At 44.7% G+C, this 27020-nt stretch overlaps 1 protein-coding gene across 3 annotated transcripts in view; it reads left to right on the top strand.

Moving 5' to 3' along the window:
• LOC144137588 (death-associated inhibitor of apoptosis 2-like) overlaps positions 1 to 27020 on the top strand; it is a 102025-nt gene that overhangs the window by 59659 nt on the left and 15346 nt on the right. For all 3 annotated transcript variants that reach the window (XM_077669511.1, XM_077669509.1, XM_077669510.1), the window contains 4 exons: positions 3462 to 3649; positions 9485 to 9657; positions 9917 to 10134; positions 12945 to 13039. In XM_077669511.1, coding sequence (XP_077525637.1) covers positions 3462 to 3649; positions 9485 to 9657; positions 9917 to 10134; positions 12945 to 13039 — 674 coding nt within the window. The remainder of the gene's footprint in view (positions 1 to 3461; positions 3650 to 9484; positions 9658 to 9916; positions 10135 to 12944; positions 13040 to 27020) is intronic.

The raw sequence follows: 27020 nt of genomic DNA, 5'->3' as shown, positions 1-27020 counted from the left end.
CGACTGGGCAAGTCGCGAAGGAAGAACTCCTACGCTAATGAACAGGGTGTTTTTGTCCTCATTTCTTCAATTCTTGTAAGTAGTAACCAATTTAAAATTGAGTCGCAAGTTTTCACCATGCCACAAAGACTTTTCAGCAGCTTCTCGCATACCATGAACCTAGAATTTGTGCAGGTACAAGAAAGCACTCACAGGTGCATTATGAGAGTTGGCTGCCTAAACAAAACGCAACTGCATTGAAAAATGCAACTTCTATATTACACTCACACTGGGCAAAAATATGTTTCTGCTGCCTAATTAGGCTTATGCAGGAAAGTGGATGCAGGACTTAGGATGACGGACAGCGGGTGATAACGTTTTAATACACCTAGCTTTCCATGTCAAAGACGCATGTAGATAGTATACGGCGTCGTTTGCTGATGACTTGCCTACAAATAATAATCATGCGTCACTAAGAATACAACAAAAAGTCAGCAAAACTCCACACAAGAAAAATCATAATGCAGACTACAACAAAAATTCTGTTCAGTTAATAATGTGTAAACTCGATCACCCTTTTTTTCTGCTGAATTTTTATTAAATCAATAAGAACAAAACTGAACAAAATGTCAGCAGAAATTCAGAAATTATTTTTTTCGAAGGGAGCTGGCAGTGCAGGTGATTCTGAAGCTCGCATAATACTTTCTTTCCAGCTTCCTTAAAGGAGAATGATGCATTCGGCTATTTCTAGGAAGCCCTTATAGGACTCCCATATTCAAGAATATATTCGTGCATCCTTCTCTCTCGTCCTTTAAACTTGGAAGTTTTCTATAGCAGACGTTTTGCGCCGGTCAAACAAGTTAGGGTAGACATTGATGATGTGGCTCAGTAAACTTCATCGCATACCAAGCTGTGCGTCACAGGTTTAAACGCTAACCTCGATGCCCTAATTCCCTGAAGTACAGACGAGAGCATGTCATGGTGCCTGTCGAAACTTGGAACGTACACAGCAAATTTGTCGAAACGAAATGCCGTGTGCCACTTCATGTTAGCTAGCACAGCGCAATGTTTTCTGTGGAACGTTGTTGGTGACGTGCACATACAAAACTACCTTACCCTATGGTAAGGTAATGAGGCAAAACTTCGGCAAGATGGTCTCTCCTGCCCACGCTTTTGCGTTCTTCGGCGTTGCGACCCTTTGTGGCACGGGAATGGATCGTAGTCCTAGGCCTAAGATGGGGAGACATTCTCCACAATTTTCAGCGTGGGCAGGGCTGTAGTCGTGATCGCAAGATGCATGGTACGGGAGTTCGTGTGTTTCTTGCTCGGCTACCTCGTTTCGTTCAAGACCCTCGTGTCCGAATTCGAGATGTGGGGAACTTTCTTCACTGTGGACAGGAGAGTCTGACCGATGCGTTTAGGTATTCTGCCTAAAGAAAAGTATAATTGCCAATTTATATTCTGTAGCGATGTTTATGCATTTATTCTATAGTTCATCACAACTATAGAAAATACAACCATCAAGTTGCATTTTCAAGAGGATGGCTCTGGCTCAAATTTGTGATTCTTCGATTCTTCCGTGTACGAGGGTCGCGTACCCATAAAACATTGTCAGGGTAGTCCACTACCAAAAGTGTTGCCATCCTACTTTCGTACATCCCGGCGTATAGGTTATACTCTGTGTTCATGGCTTTGGAAGTTTCATCGAATGAATTATTTTCTTACGTGTTGGCTGCCCTAATGCAGGTTTTGATCTACAATTTTCTGTAGAGATTCATGTGGTCGCGCGGAGTCGTTTCTATGTACAAATTGGCGTCCCGTCGTTTCGCGTCGGCATAGAGGGGCCTTTATTAGATTCGATGGCCCGGCCCAATCTTTTTTGCAGCCCCTTTATTTGCAGCAACAAAGTGGCGTGTTTCAGTTTCAGTTTATTCAGTTTTCCCCGAAGCATCTGGACGACTTCCTGGCTAAAAGCTGCTCGAGCAGCTTGACAAAGGCGCAGGAAGCCGTTACAAGGCATGAAGGACGGACGACGTAACACAGATGTAATCATAAGTAACAAAAAAACAAAAATAAAACACGATTTCAATTTAACAAATCAGTTCTACAAATTTCATCAAAGATAATCAAAATTAGATGAAGGAAACACAGATTAGAGAAACAGGCCACGAACAGAATGAATAGTTTGCATTATCAATCGGAGATTCAAGCACACTGTAAATAAAAATTAAAAATAATACGCTAGAAATATGTAGGAAAAAACATGATTCAGAACACAGTGCATAATCGATTCCAAACACACAGTAAACATACAATAGGACAGAAATACAGAAGTAAAAACCAGTTAGGTTCAGTTACAATAGGCCAGAAATACAGAAGTAAAAACAAGCTAGGTTCAGTTACGATTGCAGGATGTATGTTCGAAGTTGTTTTCTACTGTACCCAGAAGTATGTTGGTGTCTATTTAGTGTCATGGGAACATTATGAGATAATGACTGAAACTTGTAATTTGTACGAAAATGTGGTATAGCCCATATATCGGTGCAGCGTGTTTTAACAGTCGATGAGTAATGTTGTAATTATGCAAGAGAGGACAGGTAATTAACGATTAGAGGTGAGGAGCAATTAAAGATCTGTAATAACCGAAACTCATACATTTTATCGGCGCGAAGTACATTATTCACTAGAAATGCCTCTTTTGTCGTGTCGGTGCGTTTAAGATTTGATATTTGTCGTATAATTCTTTTTTGTATAGTGACAATCCTATTCATATTTCTTTTAGTTGTGGTAGCCCAAACCAGGTTGCAGTAATTTATGTGTGAGTAAAATAAAGCATAGTAAATTTGAAGCTTTGCTTGCTGCGGAAGAATACTACAGCAGCGCGACAGTACCCTTGTCACTGCAGATAACTTTTTACTAAGAGAATCATTGTGAGTGTCCCAATTCAAGTTTGAAGGAAAATATACCCCTAGAATTTTGTGGTCATTGACAATTTCCACAGGCTGATGTTCATAACTAAAGTGGTAAGACGAGTACAAAGCTGTTATACTCTTTTCATATTTACCGTGGTACTATCGTCCTCTTTGTAACACCCCAGGGGCCGCTGCGCCGTATTCCAGAATCAGGCGAGCTCTCGCACCTGCCTGCCTTAGTTGCAGCAGAGTCCTTCAAAGAATGGAAGGACTCTGGTTGCAGCTTCCGCTTGGCAGCGATTGCATATATCCGTGTACGCGTTATAAGCACGGCTGATAGCGGAGAAAAAGAATCTAAAAACGAGCCTAATACTGCTAACTGTTTAAAAGGCGTCTCTGATGCAGTGCTTTTGCTATATTTTCTAATGTTTTCACAGCAAACCTTTCATGCCGGTAAGGTAAGCACACACCGAAGGAGCGGCATTGCATTTCTGTAGGCTTTCTTGCCCGGATTCAGTTTGCCTGATCGAAGTGTGCGTCTGTGCGTGTATATTCGCACATTTTCCGCAGTCCCCGCAAAGTGCAGCCGAAGGCAGCTTTGGTCCAGTTATTCTGCATCCTGGGTGTCAAGAAGGTGGTGGGCCCCAAGCATCCCTCCCAATCGTCGCCCGATGCCCGGATGCGATCTTTCGATGAGTGGCCGCAAACGTCTCCCAAGGGGCCCCTCGAACTGGTCAAGGCCGGATTCTTCTGCATTGGTTAGTGGTTTCTGTCACAGCACTGTTTCCTGTGCACGCAACAGCGGCTTGTAGACGCGTTCGATGGAAGCAGTCTGATTTTTCCCACCGCAAACCATGAAACAGTTGATTTTGTGTTGAAAAGTGGCGTGCGTCCAAGCCGAAAGCACAAGCGCCCGCGACAAACGAGCTAGCTTACGAGGAATGCAGGCAGCTCAAAACATGAGAAACTCCGAGAGACAAGAAATACAGGGCCGAGAAATATAAGTTACAGCCATTCATCGGTGCATTTTAATTTTTCTCCCTGGCCGTCAAAAGTAATGGTTCTCTAGTACAGTAATATTGAGTGTGTTAAAAGGAGGTATTGATGATAACGGTTTGATTTTTGTGGCGCAAGGCCAGCTAGGGCAAAGAGCGCCAAAAAGCACTTGCTAAAAGAGAGAGAAGAGGAAATGATAATAAAATCGGTAACTAAGATAAAAATTGCAATCAACTAGAGACAATGAAGGCGGCTGGTGTAGAGGGCCAGGTAATGACTACGCGTGGTAGGAAAGAGGTTAAACATTTGATTTCGGCCAGAAACTTAAAGGTGCCTTGTAGAGGAATCATGGGATCATCTGCTAGAGAGAATTCCGAGTGTAGCGCAATGTGTTGTCTGTAGAGTTGAGGGAAGTGCTTGCATCTTGTTATGTGGAGTGCTTTGCATGCAATGAGGATGTGAACTACGGATAGGCCCTCCCCACACCTGCCACACCGGTGTCTTGGAGATCCAGTGAGCATAATAAGGTATTACTTGAACATTATTCGCCATCTAAAAATGCGTGCGTATCTTTTTCTTCCCCCTAGCGGACTTTGTGCTCAGCACAATACGCATACTTTTCTCCGGCTTTACAAGTCCCCTACAAGGCGTTTATCGCTCGCCCTTCCTACGCCGTGCCAACCATGCTTTGTGCTTCAACGGCAACAGCGGTCACGTTTGGTTGCTTCATCAGCGGCATGGGTTGCCTGTCACTCTCTCAGTGGCCCACTGCTATAAGCATTTCCACGCCACCATTTACTTTCACTTCATTTTTCCCACCTTGCACTTGCCCCACACTCCTTTTTAAAACGCACGCGAGTGGAGGCAAAAGTTACTGCGCCTGTCGAGGGTGCGTGCGTCGCTCGATCGCGTCCAGACAGAGTCTAGAGCACCGCACGTGTGGGCCTGGGCCGGGCTCGGGTTCGTCGCCGTGGGTCTGGGCCCGGCTCGGTTTTGAATTTACGGGCGCGGCCGTTAATAGTTCCGACGTGAAGTGTAGAAAAGAGCATTAAAAGGAATGTACCGAGATTATTTTTACGCATTCATGTTAGTTGTACGCATTGTTTTAAAAACGTGTTTTGCTAGGTCTATTTTTATTGCGATAGGATACCCGATGGCATAAAGACTACATGACAGGTATAATTTAACTCCCGTTTCGCGAAGGAACACAAGGAGGGAGTGGTGGTGGGGTCCCCATATCCACCGATGGAGGTCAGGTGGTCTGCCAGGGTGGAGGCCTGTGCCTGGAAGGTCTGATACTCACTATAGTGCAGTATATTAGTAGAATTTCATTCAGCGCATCAACATTTTGTAATTTGGGGTAGAACGTACTAAAAATACGATTACAAGGAATACCCTAGCGGGGAAGGGATTAATTCAAACAACCGGGATCTCTGCACCTGTGTCTATGTACCGGTGTGTTTTCGATGTCGCACATATCGAAATGCGGCTGCCGCCGTCGGGAATCAAACTCGCGTGCAGGAGAAACACCACCGCTGAGCAACCACTGCAGGTAAAGTATTTAAAGGCGCGCACATACTCGCCGATTCAAACGTGGAGCAGAAAATTTCAGCTATTGCAACTTGCGACTGAGACAACTACGTGAAGTAGCCAAGAATCGGGTAATCGAAGGTGATGGTGTATCGCGTGTAAGAATACGAGCTGTTATTACGTCGTTATGATGTGAACAGCAGACGGTGTAATACGCCTACTACACGAGCGTTTCGAAGGCCTTTGAACGGAATGTCATTTGACTCAAACGCCACCTTTGATTATACACGACGTTTTTCAAAGACATTTGGTTGAAATCAAATCAAATCAAATCAAATCTTTATTTTATTTCCTTTCCAACAAAAGGATGGAGCAGCTGCAAAAAGCTACTGTGAGAAGTAGCTTGGCGAGGCGGATGCCCCTGTGTGACAGCATTGGAAAACACACAAAAAAAAATACATTCTATCAAAGCGTCTTCACTGACACCGTGAAAACCAAAATAGCAGTACTGTACGCGAGATAACCTCGAATTAACCAGGAAAACATCAAGAAACACTAAAACCTACTATGAAAACGTCCTCTCAGACGAGAAAAAAATTGTTGTACACAGGGCATAAAAGGAAAGCATTGTTGTGCACGGGGAAAAAAACAAAACTGTCGACCACAGGGATAGTCGCACCGTTACATACACGTTACTTGTTTTGCACTATGGCAGAAAGAAACAGTTCTCGGACAAATTCGTTTCAAAAGTGTACACCAATACAACTAATAACAATAAAAAGGATCACAAGCAACCCAAATTGACACAGTCAGATGAAAGAAATACGCTTTGTAAACGGTTTTTATGGCAGGCGACATATATTTATAGAGTTCTCTGCAAATTTATTTAATAAATGTGGAAGTGTATAAGTTATCGATTGAAAAGCATAGTTATTTCGCGGGGACGGAACAGAACACGTCTCCGGGAAACGTGTGTCGTGCCAGTGAGATTTTTTCTGTAGCATGGATAGGTCATTATAAAACAAGTTATTGTTCCTATTTGCCACGCAGTAAGACAATGTCAAACGGTAGTTGTTAAGGTGATTTACTTTCATTACTAGGTACCAATTAAAAAATTCCTGGGTAATAAAAAGAAACATTTGCTACCACTCTCATTGCCCTTTTCTGTAAAAGTAACAACTTGTCAATCTTCTTTTTTGTAGTCGTTCCCCAAATTAGTCGCGCATAACCAAGCTGGAGGGAGATTAAGGAATGGTATAACAAGAGCTTTATGCGCTCAGGTAGCAGGTATCTATTTCTATTGATGAGGCCAATTGTTTTGCAAGTTTTCTGTGCATTATATTAACGTGGTAATCCCACGTGAGGTTACTCGAAAAGTACACTCCTAACACCTTTATACATTCAACTATTTATATTTTGTATTGACCAAGGCAGACGTGAGACAGAACAGTTGTGGTATTTTTCGGTCAGAAGTGTGTTGCTTTAGTCTTTTGAGTATCGATCACTAGAGAATTTTGCTCAGTCCAGGAAAGCAGAAGTGATAAAACATCTGCGCAATTTTTGCAATATCTTCGCTTTTCTTACCGGTTACTAACAGGGTTGTATCATCTGCATACCAAATAAGGGATATTGGTGGGCTTGAGACAGCGTACTGCAGGTCATTCACATTCAAGGAAAACAGGAGAGGCCCTAGCATGCTTCCCTGGTGGACACCAGCCTTAATGCACTTAAGTTCAGAGTGGAAATTACCAAGGGAAACATACTGTTTTCGTTGGCTTAGATAAGATGACATGAGGTTATGAGCAATGCAGTTTATACCGTAGGAACGTAACTTACTGAGCAAAATTCCATGACTTAATGAATCAAATGCCTATGATAAGTCAATACAAATTCCTAAAGTTAAGCAATGATTCAAAAAATTCTGTAATATTATTTCTTTTTGTTTTAGTATTTAGTAGAGCACTTTCAGTACAGCAATGTTTTCTGAAGCGATGTTGAAAATTGCCAAGTAATGAGTGTTTATAAAGATACTTGGATAGCCTAAGGTGTAAACGTTTTTCGATTACTTTAGAAAAAACGGGCAGAATTGAAATGGGCCGATAATTCTTAAAGACATTTTTGTCCCCGCCTGTAACTGTCAAGACAACTTTCTAAACTTGCATTTTTTGAAGAAATGTGCCACTGGACAAGTATAAGTTAAATATATGTGCCAGGGGAAACGTGATTAAATCTGCAACAAATTTAACAGTCCTAATCTGCAAGTTATCGACATCGCAAGTACCACTATTGTTTAAATATAGGATAGTACCGAGTACCTCCTGCACGTCGGTAGGAGATAGAAACACAGATGTAGTGTTCACGTTTAAAGCTATATTGCCTGAATCGTAACAGTCTGACGGTGTGTTTGAAAATTGATGAATAAAAAAATCGTTTAAAGAATTGGCTAACGGTGAGCCCGATGCAGTCTGACTTTCATAATTAATGGTTGTAGTTTGCTGACTATTTCGGGAATGGCTAAGTACGATATTTATTTTCTTCCAGGTTAGGTCACATCGTTTCATATCCTGAGAAAATAAATTATTATAGTAGTATAGTAGCTGTTTTCAGCCTTTCTAAAAATGTTAACCATTTTGTTTCGGAGACGCCTAAATTCTTTGAATACGTTAGGATCTCTACTAGTGATGAACTTTTTGTACAGACGGTATTTGTGCTTGATTGTTTGCAGTATGTCTTTGCTAACCCAGGGTTTGCGACACAGGCTGGATTGTGTTATGGTTATGCCATGTGAGTCAAAGGAGCACGGCTACCGACCTTTGGATATCTCAAAGGTCATTGAAACGAACTCTTGTACTCTGGCACGCAGTTTCTGCATGCCGTATTTACAAAATTAATAATTCACGAGTAAGACTTGCTTGGGAAAAGCTCGATATTATTCACTTTTCGTTTTTTCTTGTTTACCATCACATCCTCTACGATTACAAGGCAGCTTGGTACTCCCAACACCGGCGGTGAAAAAAAAAGAAAAGAAAACGAAGGCTGCCTACGTTGTGCTTGGTTTGCTCGTGTTTGTAGGTTAAAATCAGTTTTACCACAAATACTTGAGTTTCGGGGATCATTGTAACTCTAAAATTATTTTTTTGTAGTTTTACGGGGACGAAACTGGGCAGCAGTGGCGAAACCAAAACATGGCGGGTGAACGCGGAAACTTTCAACTGCTTTCGAGAATTGTCGTCTTCCAGTTCGAATTGTATTTAAAATTTCAAAAGCCATTTGACTCAAATGTCCTTCCATACACTTGTTTAGCACTGCTGTAGGCTAGAGTGCATGCACTCCTTAACCCTAATTTTTTTGCATTTCAGTTCATGACTTGATTGTACAGACTTGATGCTCCGTCTGATTGCCTGCCACGAAGACACTGAACCAAACATGAACAAATTTTTTTCAGCGTCCAAGCCCGAACCTTGTCTCAAAACCTTCTCCAGGCTTAAAAGAAAATGACGTGGCCCGGGTCAAGCCTGGGTTGCAGACGACGGACCCAGGCGGCGCTCGCCCCAGGCTCACTTATAAACGCCGGCGCCCTGCCGAGGCCCGGGCTAGGTGTGACGGGCCTGGGTCGGGCTCTGGCTTCATTTAGCTGGCTCAAGGGGGTCCGGGCATTTAAATCAGGCCTGGTGCAGCCAAACACTCGGTGAAACCAAATGACATCAAGAACAATGTCGTTTATTTAAATGTCATTACTGTGCCGTGTTTCACTGGTATTAGGCGCTGTGCCTATCTGACATGATACGTTCATTTCCAGGTGCGTTGCGGGTGATTTAATATACAAAATGCAAAATCACTCTGTTCAAGATTGATAGTTTTAAATAAAGCATAGTTCTCCGCCCTGGTGAACTACATAAGCGAAATGCAGCTTTGGTGCTTTAACCACAACTTTTGACTTTTCAGATGAACGTACTCGTACGTGTAAAATTTCTTGGAGGATTGCCCAAGCACCCACCGTGTTTCCAAGAGTGGGGCGGGCGACCAGTTACTGTCGCACGCTCCGACGCCCTTTTCCCCTTCAACAGGCATGCAGGACTACACCCAGTGCTTCCACTGTGGCGGGGTCTTGTGCAACTGGGACGCCTCGGACGACCCGTGGGAGGAGCACGCCCGTTGGTTTCCCCGCTGCCAGTTTGTGCGGCTGTCCAAGGGCGAGGCTTTCATCGAGCAGTGTTTACGCAGGCATCGCCTCAGTTCGGTTCGTGGTACCTCCTCTTCTTTCTTTCGAATCGCGCGGCCTTGCTCCTTTGCTTGTTTGTGCGCAGGCCAAACTGGTGTTTGTCCTATGTGTTTCAGGGTCAGGCTCGGATGTCTCAAATGCATGCAATGACAAGCGCTAGCTAGCTTTAGCATGATGGTGCATTGCCCGATTTCCCGGCACAAAGATACAATCGTGTTACAAACTGTAGCGCAGTCTCTCGTCTTAAGGAGCGGAGCGGGAACAATACGGTTTTCAGGTGGTCGCCTGGACGGGGGGAGCACCATTCGTCGACAAAGAGGATACTGGCACTGAGCTGACGGGCCTGGCGCAACCAGAGCGGTACTACCTGCGTGAGCGGGTCAACGCAGAGAGCCAGCGTGCAGCTCCAGTGCGGCAAATACGAGAACAGAGCCAAGAATTTGCAGGCAACGAAGAGTTGTTGCGGGTCCAGGGAAAGCTGCCTGCCGTGTCAAGGTGAGAAGGCATACTTCGCCAAGACGCTGATGGGAATTAACACTTGCATTCAAAAGTCATTTTTAACGTATCCTCCAAGTACCCTTGCAGTACCCGCAGAATATTTTTATTTTCATACTTGAGCACCTAACATCAGCACCTCGACTCAAATAAAGTTTATTCATCACCATCATACTTTCATCAACAAAGCTGATTTGTACCTTGCGTTTCCCCATTCTTGCAAAGAAGCGTGATTAACAACCAGGCGGTGACCTTTTTGGTGGTTTTTTTGTAATCTTGGACTTCCAGGATAAGAGTATCTTTTGTAAGGTGGTAGAAACTCGTTATAATACACGTACCTTCAGGCAACATATGTACCACCTTTCCACCGCTAAAACAATCGCATGTCTTGCTGATTAACTCACTAACTGGTACCACAAGTTTGACATCGTTTTAAGACTGGTCAAAATGAAAAAACTTAACACAATGTGACTATAAGTTGTTATCTCCTGGTGAATTTGCGTATCATCTTGCAATGCAAGTGTCAATTCTTGAGAAGGTTTGTAATGAAGAGTAAAATCAGTAATCTCATGCGCAGATCGATGTTGTAACCTGTAATATCGAAGCCTGTATACTACATTTTATTTTTGTTACACGTATGCATTCGCAAAATTGTGTTTCGTTGCACGTACAACATTTCAAAATGTCAATTAGAGTCCGTCATGAGTGCTATAGTCCGCCGATTGTGTAAGCCCAACAACGCTCCAAAACTCTTATATGTACTGTGTATATGCCCTTCCGGCGAGAATCCCGCGATGTATTGGCAGTACGTTTAAGTAAGTAAGTAAACAAACGAACAAGCAAATAAATAAATAAATAAATAAATTTACGATCAAAGGCTAGGCTCTAGTGGGGTTGTAAAGAAGATTAAGACTTGAATTCGTCCTGCAATCTTATCAGCTTTGCTTCTATGAAAAGAGCACGTTTTCGCAAAGCTGCTGCAACGTTTCCTCGTGTCGAAGGTAGTTTGAAACTTAAAGGACCGCACATCTGTCGGCTAAGAAGGCGCAATAGCGATGGCCAGAGCAGTGGTAGCTTCCAGAGAGAGAATATAAAACCCGGTGAATACCTTCAACTTTTGCATTCTTTCACAGCTTTCACAGTGGCTCATGTTTTGCCAGCTCTTCTACAAGACAACACCTCCTTCCGGGGGTAGGGAATTACCTTGCTTTTTGAGGACTAGGGGACATTAAGCTGACTTTATGCACTCGTTCTGACGTATGTCTTTTTTTTAGGTACCATCCTTTCAAAGTGCCATGGAGTCATTTCTGTGATTGTCAACCCCAAAGATTCTGTATAATATTTTTGGCAAGTGAGTGTCTAAAACGAAACTTGCCTTGACTCCTTCCCCACCCCAATGACACTGGCGTGCACATGGCATGTACATGCGGTATTTGTTGAATGTGCGGCTTTGTCCGGCAGCGCCATTCGGATCTAAGGAGCAACCACACCACTCTTTGTAGTTGCACCATCGCCATGCCTCAGGGAAAAATGTTTGGATGAGTTGGAATCGTCCTCGGCGATATTTATGCGACCTCTTATTTATTAGTGCGTTTCGAGCGCGGCAGGTTTTAGGGGCAACTTTTTGTCCACTTTTACCATTTCCCCTCTGAAGTGGTTGTTGTCTTGTAGTAGCGGTAAATATTTACAGAGATCCGAGAGGTGAAATTACTGGGAAAGTTTGGGCTTAGTTTATCACAGCGAATGCTGTTTAAGCTGCTGGTTGGGCTGGCGATCATGAGCAGGAAAACCCCGTCGAGCGACGACGTTATGGCGCGCGCCGGCACCTCTCGACCGTCGAGAACGTTCTTCCCAACCTTCGTGGTGTGATCTCTCCCGTGCTCTACTCCTCGTTAGTTCACCTGCGTTCCCGCCTCAAGTGGGAAGCAGAGAAAAGCTCGCGCTACAGACGCCGAGTTCGCTAAGACGGTTCGCGAACCGGCTAGTTCGCGAGTTCCCGAGGCGCGTGAGTTCCCAAAGCGCGTCCACCTTGGGGAGATGGGAAAACCTGCCGACAAAATTATCCTGGCCTGACCGTCATGGAGAACATTCAGCGGCAGGCGCGATACAAATGGTAGAAGCATGGCTTCGGAAACATGTCATAGGATGCCTCGCTCTATTGCTTGTTGCGACGAGTGGTGCAGTTTTGACGGGGCAAAGAGAATAATTATTGTCAAAATGGAAGAAGCAAAAGGGCCGAGAAGCGATAGCGTAAACGACTTCTTAATTAGCGTCCCACGCTCAAGACCATGGTGGCCACCGAAGGAGTTCAAAATTTTGGATCAAACGCTAGCCACGTGGCGCCCTGGCTACTCTTGGAGCTTCACCACAGAACCTGCAGGCACGCGTACAATGCGCATACTTTAATTAGCAAATGTTCATTGCTATTTTGGGGGCCAACGACGTCACCACGGAGAAAACTTGACCGACTCTCGAAGCATAACCACGCAGAAAACTTGGCCGAGACTCCACGTACAAACTCACCCCAGCCTAGAATAAGCTAGGTGGCACCGGCAGCTTCGCTGTTTGCCCAGCGTTCGCGCCACTAGTGCAAAGCTGCCCCAATTTTTTTAGCTTGCCAAACTGGCATTGATAATTATTTCGATGACAATATACTGTAATGTGTGGTTAGAAACCAAAATTAACAAATACGAGTGCGAAAACAATAGGCATAAAATTCCCTTCTCAAACATCCTCCCAGAGGTTTCTATAATTGGAGCAAGCAGCCATGCTGCACAATTCTCACAGATGCATATGTGCTACACCTGCAGGCCTTCAAATGGTAGGACAGCTGTCGAACAGTCTTCATCGAGCGGCACCACCATGACGCCCCCAAGTCCTCCCGAACTTCCTGAGAACATCTTTGGTGAGAAATAACAAGCCAGCTGGCTGTGAGAAATACCACTCGCAGGCAGCTAATGGAAATTGCGTGTTTATAGAAAGGGGGCATAGGTTTCAGCTGCCTAAAAGTGACCTATACATCACCCCTTTACAGAAAATATCTGGCTTCTGCGCTTCGTACTTTTGCGGTTCCAAACTTTTCTTGCAGACAACTACTGCTAAGGTCCACAGAAAAAGTTCTACATAAGCTCAAGTAACAAAATAACGTTGAAAGTTGAAAAAAATGCCACGTTTCGACACAACTCAAGCAACCTGTGGAAGTCAGTCGTTCATTCAACAGACATCTACACTCAATTTGTGGGTACGCTTAGGGCAATTCAAAAGGCGCTTCACGGACGCCCGACAAAGAGTAAAAATTGTATATCCGGAGGACATTGACCACTACACCCGCAAGGACGTATACAACACAAGAAATTTTCATTGCATAACCTTATGTTTTATGCAATACATATATACGTCATTTTTCACATAAATGCCTACGTAGTGTAAGGCACATAGTTTGCTCCGAATGTGTAATGGTTAAAATCATCGCCGCCTGTATTTTTTCAATGCCAAACGCGTCGCCCGCTACCTAATGGGTGTGATGGGGACAACTGTTTCGGCCACATGCCGCAAGGTGGGGCCCTAAGGTAAACCGGGCTAGAGTTCCTGTATATAGCTCCCCTTGGGGAGTAAAGTTGCGCGTCCATCCGCCATGTTGAGTTCCAGGTCGTGCGGGATAGCTACCCGTCCCACACGTAGGAGCTGCCGTCGGGCCACCGCGCGAGCGGCAGTGGCGAGGAGGAGTGGCGAGGAGCGGCCGGTCGAAAACTGGCGCACGATAAAGCGGCGCCAGCGGCGGCCGCTCATCTGATAAGCGCCCGAATATCGTGCGCCAGTTTTCGACCGGCCACTCCTCCTCGCCACTGCCGCTCGCGCGGTGGCCCGACGGCAGCTCCTACGTGTGGGACGGGTGCCGTTCCCGCACGACCTGGAACTGAAGATGGCGAATGGACGCGCAACTCTGCTCCCCAAGGGGAGCTATATACAGGAACTCTAAACCGGGCTAGAGTTCCTGTATATAGATCCCCTACAAGAGCAGAGTTGCGCGTCCACCCGCCACCTTGAGTTCCATCTTGAGTTCACGTTACGGCTGCGGAAAATGAACCGTCACGCATGTAGCAGCGTCCGCGCCCATTCATGCGGAAAGTGGATGTAGGCGCATGAGTGTGATGCTGTCTGAGCCGGCGCTGCGCTGTACAGCCGCTGCCACTTACCTGCGCATAACTGCAAAAGGAGTACGGTGCGCAACACTTATAGCAGGCTTTCCTGTCACGGTGGACCCGATGGCAAGGCGGCTCGGGGAAATCAGACGCGGAACTCTGGCGAAGCTTGTACAGAAACCCTAACCGGGCTCAGTCGACTTGGCGGAACCAAAGAGCGGCTTGTGCCCGGTTGCCAAGGCAAGCGATGCTCAAGACCGCCGAAGTAGAGGCGCCCTGACCAGCGATAGCAAGTTAAGCTATGCGGCAGAGCACGTCATCCCAACGATGTTGCTTGCCACCCACGCGTCGCCTCAAGAGTAACCAGTTACAGTACCAAAGCCCTAGGAAGGCTAGAAATCTGGGGAGGCGACAGGAGTAGCAGAAAAGGACTTGGTTGACCGCTTGGGGCTGATGCGTTTGACACTGAAAAAAATACAGGAGGCGATGCTTAAACATACCCAACGAAACTGGAGGTTTGTGAACTTTATAAACAGGTTTCGTACGCCGAAAGGCAAACGTCTTTAGTCGAAGTGGTGTCGGGGCTGACAACTTTTAATTATACTCTGCCAAAATGGACCTTCGTTATTGAAGTTAGGGAGCAGCTTGCAAAGACGAAAAAACGAGCATGTCTCATTTCGATAACATCCAGCTGAATCCCACGTGTACGAATTATCATGTCGACGCACAGGCATGTGTTTCTAAAATAGTGTAGTAACTGACCTGCAACTTATATTTACTTACGCAATTGTTTGTAGTTGATGGGAATTTTTTCAGTAATTATTTCGATGTTCCAAACCGGTGGAAATGCATGTATCTTGTATAAGCGTTGTTGCATGTGCGTCGTGCATCGTTATTTTATGCACAAACGTCGACGTACACTCCACGCATAATAAGATGTTCCTCAGATGTCTCGCGGATCCCAGTGGGGGTATCGGCTGGTATCTCCGCAATAGATTCACCTGCCACAGCCATTTTGGCACCATTGGATCGGTCGAGCTGTCGTCTGTCCTTCTCTGGTCGTCGATAGATTCTGAAAAACTATTGGCTTTTCAAAATGCGCTAAAAAGGCCTTTCAGATGAGGAGTTCTTTCGGCAATAAAAGTGTCATGATGGTGGCTCAAACGCGGCAGCTGCCCAAACCACCCTCGCCTGCAATTTCGCTGCCTTTCCTCCTCGCGTTTTATCTGCTCAGGGAAAAAAACAGGGACGCTGTAGCCGCGAAAATACTTTACATTTAAGCCGGTAATACAGGAAGTTGTACGGCTTGATAGACTGGGTTCGACAACAACCTGGTGTGCACGACGTCAGTGTAACCTGTACCTACAGTATAAAACGTCGTCTAAGAGTTAAAATTTACGGGGCTCGTAAAGTGCCCATATGGACTTTTTGCGTTGGTGTAAATTGCCGAATTACTCCTGGGTTTGCAAGCCTTTGGCAATAGAACGATCGACGAGTCAAAAGCTCAGCAGGCGCTGCACCACCTCGACGTGCTGGTGCATCATCTGTGTGTAAAACGGTTGTTCCAGAAATTGGGTGCTTGACAAGCCGAAGCAACCCTTGAGCTGCGAGGCGTGCCGTTGTTGGGCGCACGGATTAATTACGACCCCCCTGGCAAGTTTTACATGTGCCGAGATATCGACACACGGGCGTTTTCGCTTTTCGCCTCCATCTGGAAAGCAGCTACCAAGGCCGGGATTGAACCCGCACCTTTGGGCTCAGCAGCTCAACGCCTTAGCCACCGACCCACAGCTGTAGGTGAAAATGCTTTACCGTAGTACGCGATAATAATAACGATACTGTTTCTAGAAATACATCGTTGAATGCAACGTGAAAATGATAGTGAGGTTACTCATATTTGTATATATTGAGAACATCACTAGAACCCTATGAGGTTTATGCCTGCCAATATGCCAAGAAAACAACACGTGTTGAGTAATGCGAAATACGCGTAATTTGCCCCAAATCCGGAATCACCTTATTTGCAAATCTTTGGCCTGGAGGCGTTGCTGGACGGTTACCACCCCGTGGACTCTTTTTGAAGGTGGGATGATGCACTTAGGCGGCAAACTGTGGTAGGTAGTTCACCGATGTGGCAGAAACCTGGTACCTGAACCGTAAAGAAGACCTCAACACCTGGTCCTAATTCATCACACCACTTCGACAAAGTTTCAGCACGCCTACCCAAAATAAACCAGGATGAACGGCTTCAACATCCACAAGAATCCTACATGAATATTGTAATGATCCGAGGGTATTCACTTGGGAACCTTTTATTCTGTTCCTCAACTTTCTCTTCTTCCCCTGCCCCTAGTCCTGCCTTCGTCGTCTTCAGCTCTCCACACTCTCCGGGGCCCTGTTTTCGTCCTTCCTCTGTGTTTAGGGCGTTGCTGATGGCCGCGACTTCCACAGTCCCGTTACCCGTCATGTACCACATGGTCTTCGAAACGACATTGGTAGATGCTGTCTTTATGACTTCGAAGGGCCCGATACGTCTGGTTTTTAAGTTGGCACATCCTTTTCACACCAAGAACAAATCGCGTGGAGAAATAGCCGGAATAATCGTGTTGTGACGCTTGTCGAAGAAACGTTTCATCGTCTCCCTATACTTCATTTTACCCTCGACTGTCCTTTTCGTTTCTTGAAGTTTAAGCCTTGTCGTCAGACCAAGGATCTCGCCAGTGGGCAGGTATGATGGCTTACCAAAGGCTGGATACTGAGGGCTGCACCCCAGCGCACTTGTTTGCGACCCGTTGTGATGCGTGACCGCCGCCTCCAGACAGCACTTCCAACCCCCGGGAAAGTTAGGATATAAGTGGATGTACTGTTTAATATCTCTTATGGCCCGTTCTGCAAGACCATTAGCCGCCGGGTGATATGGGGCTGCAAATTTGGGTGTGATGCCTCTGCTTCCCGCCCAGCGTGTCATTCCTCGGCTCCTGAAAGCAGGTTCATTGTCAGACACAACGTATTTTGCACCATTAAACATCTCTCTGTTCAAAAGCGCTATTACAGTATTTGCGTCCTCCTTTCCTGGTTTTGCAGCCACTATCATCGATACACAATAAGAAAGACTGTGTCCTTCTTACCCCTTCACCCTTCTTTTTGAGCTCCGCAAAATCGAGATGTACTGTCTCAAATGATATTTTTGAATGGGTTGGCAAAGTCATTGCATCCATTTTCTGTTTGTATTTCGCCTTGTTGATTTGGCGTCAGTGACAAGAGCGGACGTATGCGCTTACATCTCTTTTCATATGTGGCCACGTGAACCTCTTCCTGATCTTGTAATAGGTTCGCCAGAAGCCGTCGTGACCTCCTGACTCTGGACTGTCATGGTAGAGCTCCAAAACCTTTCTGACCAGTATAGGTAGAACGTGAAACCATCCATCTACACACTGTAGTTCTTCTGTTCCTTCCCACAACCTCAGAGCAATCAGTGCATTTAATTCTTCACCAGTCTTGCAGCTTATGTCAATAGGAAGACGGGAAAGGGCATCATCATCTGAGAGCAACTGCCCGGATCGGTGCAATACGCCGAAATCGAACTGCTGCAATTCGCTGATCCAACGAGATACTCGTCCTTTAGGTTCACTGTCATGCAGGAGATATGTAAGGGCCTGGTGGTCAGTAAAAAGCTTGAACTTCTTGCCCTCGAGGTACGATCGAAAGTACCTCACCGCTAGCACACAACAGCCAGAGCCTCTTTCTCTGTTGTACAGTAGCTCTATTCAGACTTGTTGAATGTATACGAGTAGTACCCAACCACGTGTAGTTTTCGATCGTTTGTAGCCGAATGTCCTCGTTGGTATAGAACGGCGCCAACATCATAGTGAGAAGCGTCCGTGGTTAGCTCAAAAGGAAGTGAGAAGTCTGACAGCGTGAGCACGGGGTCAGATGAAATGGGTGACACTAAGTCGTGGTACGCTTTTTCGCACTCTTCTGTCCACTGAAAGCCGTAATTTTTTGAAGGAGGCTTGTTAGTGGCTTGGCACGAGCAGCGAAACCCGTAATAAAGCTCCGGAAGTGTCCTGCCAGACCGAGAAAAACTCGCAGTGCGTGTCTGTTTTTAGGTCGCTTCATATTTCGTACCCGTTCAACGGACTCCTCTTTCGTGCTTTTAGTGAATCCATCCAGCACGCGCCCGAGAAATGTGATTTTCGGCTTCAAGAACTCACTTTTCTTAAAATTGACTTTCAGCTTGGCTGCACTCAGGGCGGTCAAGACAGCGGTCAAATGTTCCGCATGTGAGCTATTATCCTTGGAGTACACTATAATGTCATCAACATAAACATTGAAAAATAGACCCAAAAATGGTTTCAACACCCCATTCATCATCTTCTGAAACCAGGCGGGGCTGTTCTTCCACCCGAAAGGTAGTCTGTTGCATTCGTACACGTCGAAGGGTGTGACAAAAGCCGTGTACTGTTTGTACTCCTCCTCGAGAGGAATCTGCCAAAATTCCTTGCACAAGTCTATGCGTGAGAAGACGTGGCAGCCTCCAGTCTCTTCAATGATGTCTATTCGTGGCATCGGAAATGTGAAAAGGTCAGTTTGTCGGTTTAGAATCCTGTAATCTGTGCAAAAACGCAATGAGCGATCTTCTTTTAACGCTAATGTAATGGGGGAAGCAAATTTGGAGACTGACGGGCGTATTATTTCAGCTTCCATCATGTTCTGAAGTTCTTTCTTTAGCCAAAGTATTTTTTCACGGGACATATTTTAAGGCTTTCTTTAATGGATGTTACATCAGCAAGCTTGAAAGGAACAGAGAATTTTGTTGTTGCTGGCGGGTAAGTACCAACGCAAACGAGCTCTAGAAACTTGAGGCGAACGTCCTCCTCGCACCGAACAAGTCGGTCTGTTTTGCTCAGGGACCAGCAGGCCTCCGTGTCAACGCACACATTATCATTCCACTATAGGTCTATTTTAAGACTTTTCATATCAGGTGCTGAGAGTAGAAATTGGTATTCGCACCCATTAACAACTGAGGCGTCGATCTGTGTGCTTTGACCTTGGTACGTCACCTTGTCTTTTATCCACTCATCATAAAGCCCTGTATTTGTACTGGTCTCCCTTTAAAAATATCTTTTTCAGACACGAGTAACTTGTTTATAACGGACACGGAAGCGCTACTATCAACTAGTGCTGTGACGTCGGTGCCGTTAACTCCCAAATTATGAAAAGAAGATTTATTGTGGTGAAGTAAACAGTCTCAATTTTTGTCGTCGGGTGGGACTGATCACCCTCATGTATTAGTTTTTTTCCTGGGTTGCTTCAGCGCTACTATGTGCTTCAACTTGACGGGACTCATCCGAGGTTATACTGTCACTGCAGGGGGAGGCAAGATTAATGGCACCATGTCCTCGGTACCAATTTCTTTGTGTACCCGATGACACTTCGGAAGTTCCAGACCTCTGTGACGCTTGCCCGGTTTCGAAATCGAAACGTCGCGTACCCTGCATTCTCGGAGGAGCATCTATGCACAAGCCTTGAAAACACTCCAAACGTTCCTCGATTGTCTTTGGTGACTTAAGCTGCACCTGCTTCTGAGGATCCTTAGGCAACCCGTGAATAATCAGTGGCACAGATGAAGACTCCGGGAGATTAGAATCAGCCATTTTCAGTAGGCGCCTTTTCTCGTAAAAATACTCCAAGGGTTTGCCCGATCGGTATTTATAGAAAATTGCACGGTCCCACCTTTCCACAGGGTTTTCTTTGAAAGCTGCGAGAAAGCTTGTCTTCCAGCTGTCCCAGCTGTCTGATGCGTGTGTGTGAAGCAGTGCAGCTCACACCACTTCTTTGCAAGTCCCGTCAAAAACAACCGCATGTTTCCCACTCGGTCGATAACTTCGTGCCAGGACTCCTTCTCGAATGCGTATTCATAGGAACGAATCCAATCCTCAGGACTTGGACTCTCTCCGTCAAACCGATCCAGCTTCACCATTTCTGTGCGCTGTCTTTGTTGAGCTTGGACTGTAGCGATGAGGGTCTCCATGAGCTGTCGTTGCCTCTCTGCCTGCCGTTGTTGCTCTTGCAGAATAAGAAGAAGGCCTGGGTCCATGGTGGTAACGCTAACGCTCGGGGTCGTGTTCGTGTTCCCTGACGCCCTCATGGTTGGCTCCATGAAGTATTCCTGGAACTCGGACAGCTTCACCCTGAGCTTGAGAGAAGAGTGAGTAGTCACGTCATCGGTTGTCTGGCCGGACTTCTTTGCAACCAGTCACACAGTTGTGGTGTTGTGATGCACTCGGGCAAGTCGTACGGCACTTCGTCGACGTGGCATGATGAGAAGTAAAACTTACGTTGTGAGTTCCGCGTGGCATGCAGAGTAATCCACATAGTGTCCGTCTTTGGAATCCTGTCGGCTGCGCCAATGTAATGATCCGAGGCTGTTCACTTGGGAACCGTCCTTTTATTCTGTTCCTCAACTTTATCTTCTTCCCCTGCGCCTAGTCCTGCCTTCGTCGTCTTCGGCTCTCCACAAATATTTTCGCCGCTCTTCCAGCGCACCAGCCTACGCCCTGTGCACATCGCCACCTGCGGCCCAACCCCGGACGTCCGCCAGACTTCATGGCGTGGATACAAGGACCACATCATGGCCCCCTGCTCCGATTCCTTCGTGAATCCGGGGTGTATCTATACATTTAATTTCCCCTTATGCTCAATAGCAAACTTCCGCGATAAAAAAAACAAAGGAATGCCGATGTATCACCCCATCCGACCAGTTTTAAAGACAATCTCTACAGTTCTATTTCATGCCCTTGCCGTGCAGGACCGGACCAGCATCCGAGCTGTCCTAAGCAATTGTGAAAGCTGGAAGAACTTCAGTCCTTAAGCCTCCAGCCTTCCGCGTACGACATGCGTACGACATGTCAGTAGTCCCCGGTGCGAGGCGATATGCGCGGTGAAACGTGAGTAAATACATGGGCAAATGTTGCCGAGCGTTTCGCTCATGCAACACCGTGTACTCGTTATTGACCTAAAAAAATTAATTAGGAAGGAGCTATAGCCCACAATACATGCTACCACCATCACGGCTCGGAACCACGCTGCTGAACTCCGACCTCGAACTGCAAGTCCTACTCATCCGGACTGCTGAAGACGCCGCCGGTGTCCAAGGACTCCTAGCTGCCACCTAAAGGAGTAAAAAAGACCGAATAGGATTTCCAACCACTTCCCTTGCCCTCGACCACATGGCGATCACACAATAAAGTTATCTCGCTCTCTTTTCGTAGGTGCACGCAAACGTTATACATATGCGCTCACTCTCCCACGATGCCACACGTCATGGTCACGTCGTTGCCTTCCGAGCGTCCCCTCGCATGTCCGGCTACGGTGCCAGTGCATCGCCGGCAGAACCTTCATACCCCCCTTGGCACCCATCCCGTCCGCCTTGCTACTACTGTGGGATCAGAGGCCATATATCTCATACTACTGACCGCTGCGCGGAAACAACACGTCGCTGTTTTGGAAGGAAGAAGTGGATCACGATTAAACACTACAAGTCCTCGTCAACGGCTACCCTGACTGTTTTTATTAGAGGTACTCGTTTAGAAGCTCTCGGGGATGGTTTCCCCAGTATCTCTATTATGCACAGAAAGATTGTATTGATGGTTGCGGCCGCCAATCAAGCCGTGATTCAATCCTGTGGCTTTTGCACAACTGGAGTCTTCATTTGTGGCATTCGTCACTTTTTGGTGGTTCTGAGCTGCAGGTAGGAAGCTTTTAAGCTTGATGTCGTAAACCCATTGGTCCTAGCCCTTCTGAAATAACCCACAAGGTTGAACTTTTTTTTAACTTGTTGAAAGTTTCTTTATTTCGACCACATGTGCGGGGATGGTGATAAATGGACTACATAGTTGTCGAGTGGAGCGGTAGAAAACGCAGAGACATCCGTATAAAATGACGTCTCTCCCATTCTCTGGGCATCATTCTCTGGGCAACGCATGTCTTATGGGACCATACAAAAAACCAGAAGAATGTATGCAATTATAGGTAAATAAAATGAATTTTCCGTTTTTAGAAAAGAAACAACACTTACAATATGAGATTTCACAGAAAGAAAGAAAATCGGCTCTTTTTGAGATGGACACAATAATTATAATCAGTGTGTCGAACACAAAAAAATACCGGTTCGGTTATGGTTCGGGTTCGGGTGAATTCGTCTCGTTCCGGTTCAGTTGACCATAAAAACTAAATAATTCTAGGGCATTTAAAATACTGCTTTCTCGCGATAAAAAAGTCAAATTTTAAGGTCAGTAAATAATTACGCCAAATGTTAAGGAAAACAGGTGAAGTTGTGTCTGTTTGCCAGATGCATTCCCGCCCAGCCCTTATGTTGTCCCACAAACTATAAAGCAACCACCAAGAGCAACCACCAACTACCGTCTGTGGGATATACGTTCTCCCGCTTCCTTTTTTGTTGTTGAAATCGCAGATGGCAATCTTCTCTCTGAAATAGCCCATCGCCTTTAACGTTGAACCCCTAGAGTTAGGCTATACCGGTGAGTCACCTCTGGGTATTCGCCGAGTACCTGTTTAAATACCAGCTGCGTACTTCTCTTCATTAGGTGTAGCATAAAGATAATCTCCTACTGCAGCGACGTAAATACAACCCATGAACTCTATTATTGGGCCAGCTAACATGATTTGTTAGCGGTCACCTTCTGGAGGGTGTGAGCCAAAATTTTGTTAAAAGGGAACTTCACTTACCACTCAGTAGGTCATTATTTACCACTCCATTATTTACCACTTACCACTCAGTAGGTCACTCACTGCAATGAATTTCGAGATAGCTATTACGGATGTGTGCGTCACCATGAATATGCGTCCCTTCCCCCTGACCACCGCCTTTGTTCTGTTTGCTACGGAGCTGAATCTTGTAACAGATTACGCGATTACCAACTGAAAGGGTGATTCGATGCGTGAGGCATGAGATGTGACTCTTTTCTGAAGACGCTCTTTCATTTGTCGACAACACTACTCTCCCTCCAGACTCACTGAGAGTAACAGCAGAGTAGCGAATTTGACATCTCTGAAGGACATCTCTGAAAGAAAAAAAAATCTGCAGAAATTCCGAGAATTATGTACCAATGTGTAGCATTCTTATTGCCGCTTGTCTTGAGTGTGAGTTTTTAGAGTCAAAGTTTTTGGTTTTTCTAAATCCTCTCCGACCAATTATCTTCATTTACGCTATTAGAACGATTCGAAGAAGAACATTCGCGAAATCTGCTTTATGGTTGAAATGCAGGTCGTTATACGGTTCCCTATTTTCCGCGTTTTTTCATATTTTTGGTATTGATTATATTTTCAAAATATGATTGGGCCAATTGTCTCCATTTAGGCTATTATAACGACTACCTGTGGAACTTTCTCAAATCTTCGTTATTGTAGAAATGCAGGGCGTTACACAGTTCGCCAGTTTCCGTAATTATTTTATATTTTCCTTATTTTTCTAGTTTTCCAAAATTTCGTTCGACAAATTATCTCAATTTATGCTATTACAACAATTGCAGGCGGACCTTTCGCGATATCTGCCTTATTGTGGAAACGCCATGCGTTATACGTTTTGACACTTTCCACAAATATCTTTTAATTTTATTGTTTTTTAGTTTTTCAAAATTTCGCTCGACCAATTCACGTTATTATAGCAATTACATTTGGAACTTTCTAAAAACCTGCATTATTGTAGAAATTCAGGGCGTCACATGGTTCGGCAGTTTTTTTAAACAATTTTGTTTTTATTGATTTTTTGGTTTTTCAAAATTTCGTTCGAGAGATTCTCTCCATTTGCGCTACTGTAGCGATTACCGTTGTAACTTTTGTGATATCTGCATTACTGTGGAAATACCATGCGTTATACGTTTTGACATTTTCCATACTTCTTTAAATATTTTTACTACTTTTTAGTTCTTCAAAATTTGGTTACACCAGTTATCTGCATTTACGTTATTATAATGATTACATCTGGAAGTTTTGCGAAATCTGCATTATTGGGGAAATGCAGCGTTACACGGTTCGCTAGTTTACGTAGTTATTTTTTATTTTTCTTATCCTCTTAGTTTTTCACAATTTCGTTTGTCCAATCATCACCAGTTACGCTGTAATAAAGATTACAGGTGGAACTTTCGCGATATCTGCAGTATTGTCGAAATGTCATGCGTTACACGGTTCGACATTTTCCGTAATTTTTTGTTTCTTATTTTTATATTTTCAGAATTTCGCTCCAGCAATTGTCTTCATTTACGTTATTATAACGATTACATTTGGAAGTTCCCGAAATCGGCATTATTGTGGAAACACAGGGCGTTACACGGCTCGCCAGTTTTCGTAATTATTTTATATTTTGTTATTTTTTCAGTTTTTCAAAATTTCCTTCGACAAATTATCTTCATTTACGCTGTTATAACGATTGCAAGTGGACTTCCGCGAAATGTGCATTATTGCGGAAATGCTATGCGTTATACGTTGTGACATCTTCGGTAATTTTTTTAAATCTTTTTTTTTTCTAGTTTTTCAAAATTTCGGTCGATCAATGATCTCAATTTACGTTATTATAATGATTACATCTGGAAGTTTTGCGAAATCTGCATTGTTGGGGAAATACAGCGTTACACCGTTCGCTAGTTTTCGTAATTATTTTTTATTTGTCTTATTTTCTTAGTTTTTCACAATTTCGTTTGTCCAATCATCACCAGTTACGCTATTATAACGATTACAGGTGGAACTTTCGCGATATCCGCAATATTGTGGAAATGCCATGCGGTATACGGTCTGACATTTTCCATAATTTTTTGTGTTTCTTCTTTTTATATTTTGAAAATTTCGCTCCAGCAATTGTCTCCATTTACGTTATTATAACGATTACATTTGGAAGTTTCCCGAAGTCTGCATTAATGTAGAAATACAAGGCGTTACACGGCTCGCCAGTTTTTCCTAATTATTTTATATATTTTGTTATTTTTTCAGTTTTTCAAAATTTCGTCGGACAAATTATCTCCATTTACACTATTTTAACGATTACAGGTGGAACTTTCTCGATATACGCATTATTGTATTGTAGAAATGCCATGCGTTATACGTTTTGAAATTTACCGATATTTTAAAAAATTCTTCTTTTTTAGTTTTTCAAAATTTCGCTGGACCAATGAGCTCCGTTTACGTTATAACGATTACATTTGGAAGTTTCCCGCAATCTGCATTATTGTAGAAATGCGGTGCGTTACACAGCTCGCCATTTTTCGTGAATATTTTATATTTCTCTTATTTTTTTTAGTTTTGCGAAATTTCGTTCGACCAATTATCTCCACTTACGCTGTTATAACGACTACAGGTGGAACGTTCGCGAAATCTGCATTATTGTGGAAATGCAGGGCTTTAGGTGTTTCGCCATTTTTGGGCGTTTTTTTTTGTGTTATTTTTTGGTTTTTCGAAATTTCGTGCGACCACTTATTTCTATTTACGCTATTATAGCGATTACAGATGGAACTTTCGCGATATCTGCATTTTTGTGGAAATGCAGGGCGTTACACCGTTCCGGCTGTGGGGGTACTCGGCAAAGAATGCTACGCATTCTTATTAAAAGTAGCCCTTAAAGAGACAAAGGAGCACAACAAGCGCAAAGCATGAGCGCTGGGCAATTGGGATAGTACAGGACTCCCGTTTTGCATGTTTCATCTGCGTGTTTAGTGGCCCTTTTAATCCAAGACGTAATATACGTAGCGCCTGCAAGTTCAGTGGGTAAAGTTTTTAGCAAAATGAGAAAATGAGCGCCATGTACTAGGGGTTTTCTCTGCTGTATTATCGTTATTTGGATGTGTTTAAAAAAACACGAAGTTATCCCCTCTGTGCGTCCTGTAAAACGACCTGTTATACCAGGCACCACGGCGCTCGCTGCGTTCGCCGTATGACACGTTTGGATATGTTAAATAAAGGTTGGTCAAAGAAACGGATGTCTAGGGCAAAATCTACCTTTTGCTGTTTTGCTTATTGGCTGGCTGAAGGCAGCACAAATGAGCCCATATTATTCATGTCGGAACTCGGCGTGAATTACTAGAACCACTGGGTGGACCTTTTCCTGTTTTGTTTTTCTGTGGAAACACTTTTTTAAAAAAATGGTGGCGCGTGTGGTTCCCCGGGGCTTCTCCTGTACTATGAGGAACACCGTATATCGCGGGCCAACACAGCAATTTAGACCACCCGGCAATCTTTAACGTGTGTTGAAATGTCGACACATAGAAGTTTTTCTTTTTCATCTACATCGGAAAAACAGCCCCCGGGTGCGGTAATCAAACCCGCCTCCATGTGGTCGCAGCCAACGGCCCAGCCCCCAAGCAGCTTCGCACTTCTCAAGTATTTACAGTCGGTTTGCGACCTTTTTTAAGCGAATCGTGAAATGCAACAACTATGTACATTTCGGGTGGGGGCCTTCGCCGTTGTGAAGTGCAACGATTTTGCGACCCGATTGTCTTTACACATTCGCAGCGAGGGAAGAACAAAGACGTTTCATATCGCCGGCATACTGCCGAAACTCTGCTCGTGCTACCAGCCGCCGCCTTGCAACATTGGTGCTCATATTTGTTCCCTTGTAACTATTGTGCTGTGGCTGATCTGAGGGGAAAAGTGCGTGAGAAGTTACGAAGTTGATTGATGATTGTAAGGTTTAACGTGCCGACGCAACTCAGGCGATGAGGCGCGCCGTAGTGG

The sequence above is a fragment of the Haemaphysalis longicornis genome, unplaced genomic scaffold, assembly GCF_048455015.1.
Source record: "Haemaphysalis longicornis isolate Haplotype H1 unplaced genomic scaffold, Haemaphysalis longicornis Haplotype H1 scaffold_41, whole genome shotgun sequence".
Lineage (NCBI taxonomy): Eukaryota > Metazoa > Arthropoda > Arachnida > Ixodida > Ixodidae > Haemaphysalis > Haemaphysalis longicornis.
The sequence above is the reverse complement of the archived record's forward strand: the minus strand, read 5'-3'. Positions and strand labels throughout refer to the sequence as shown.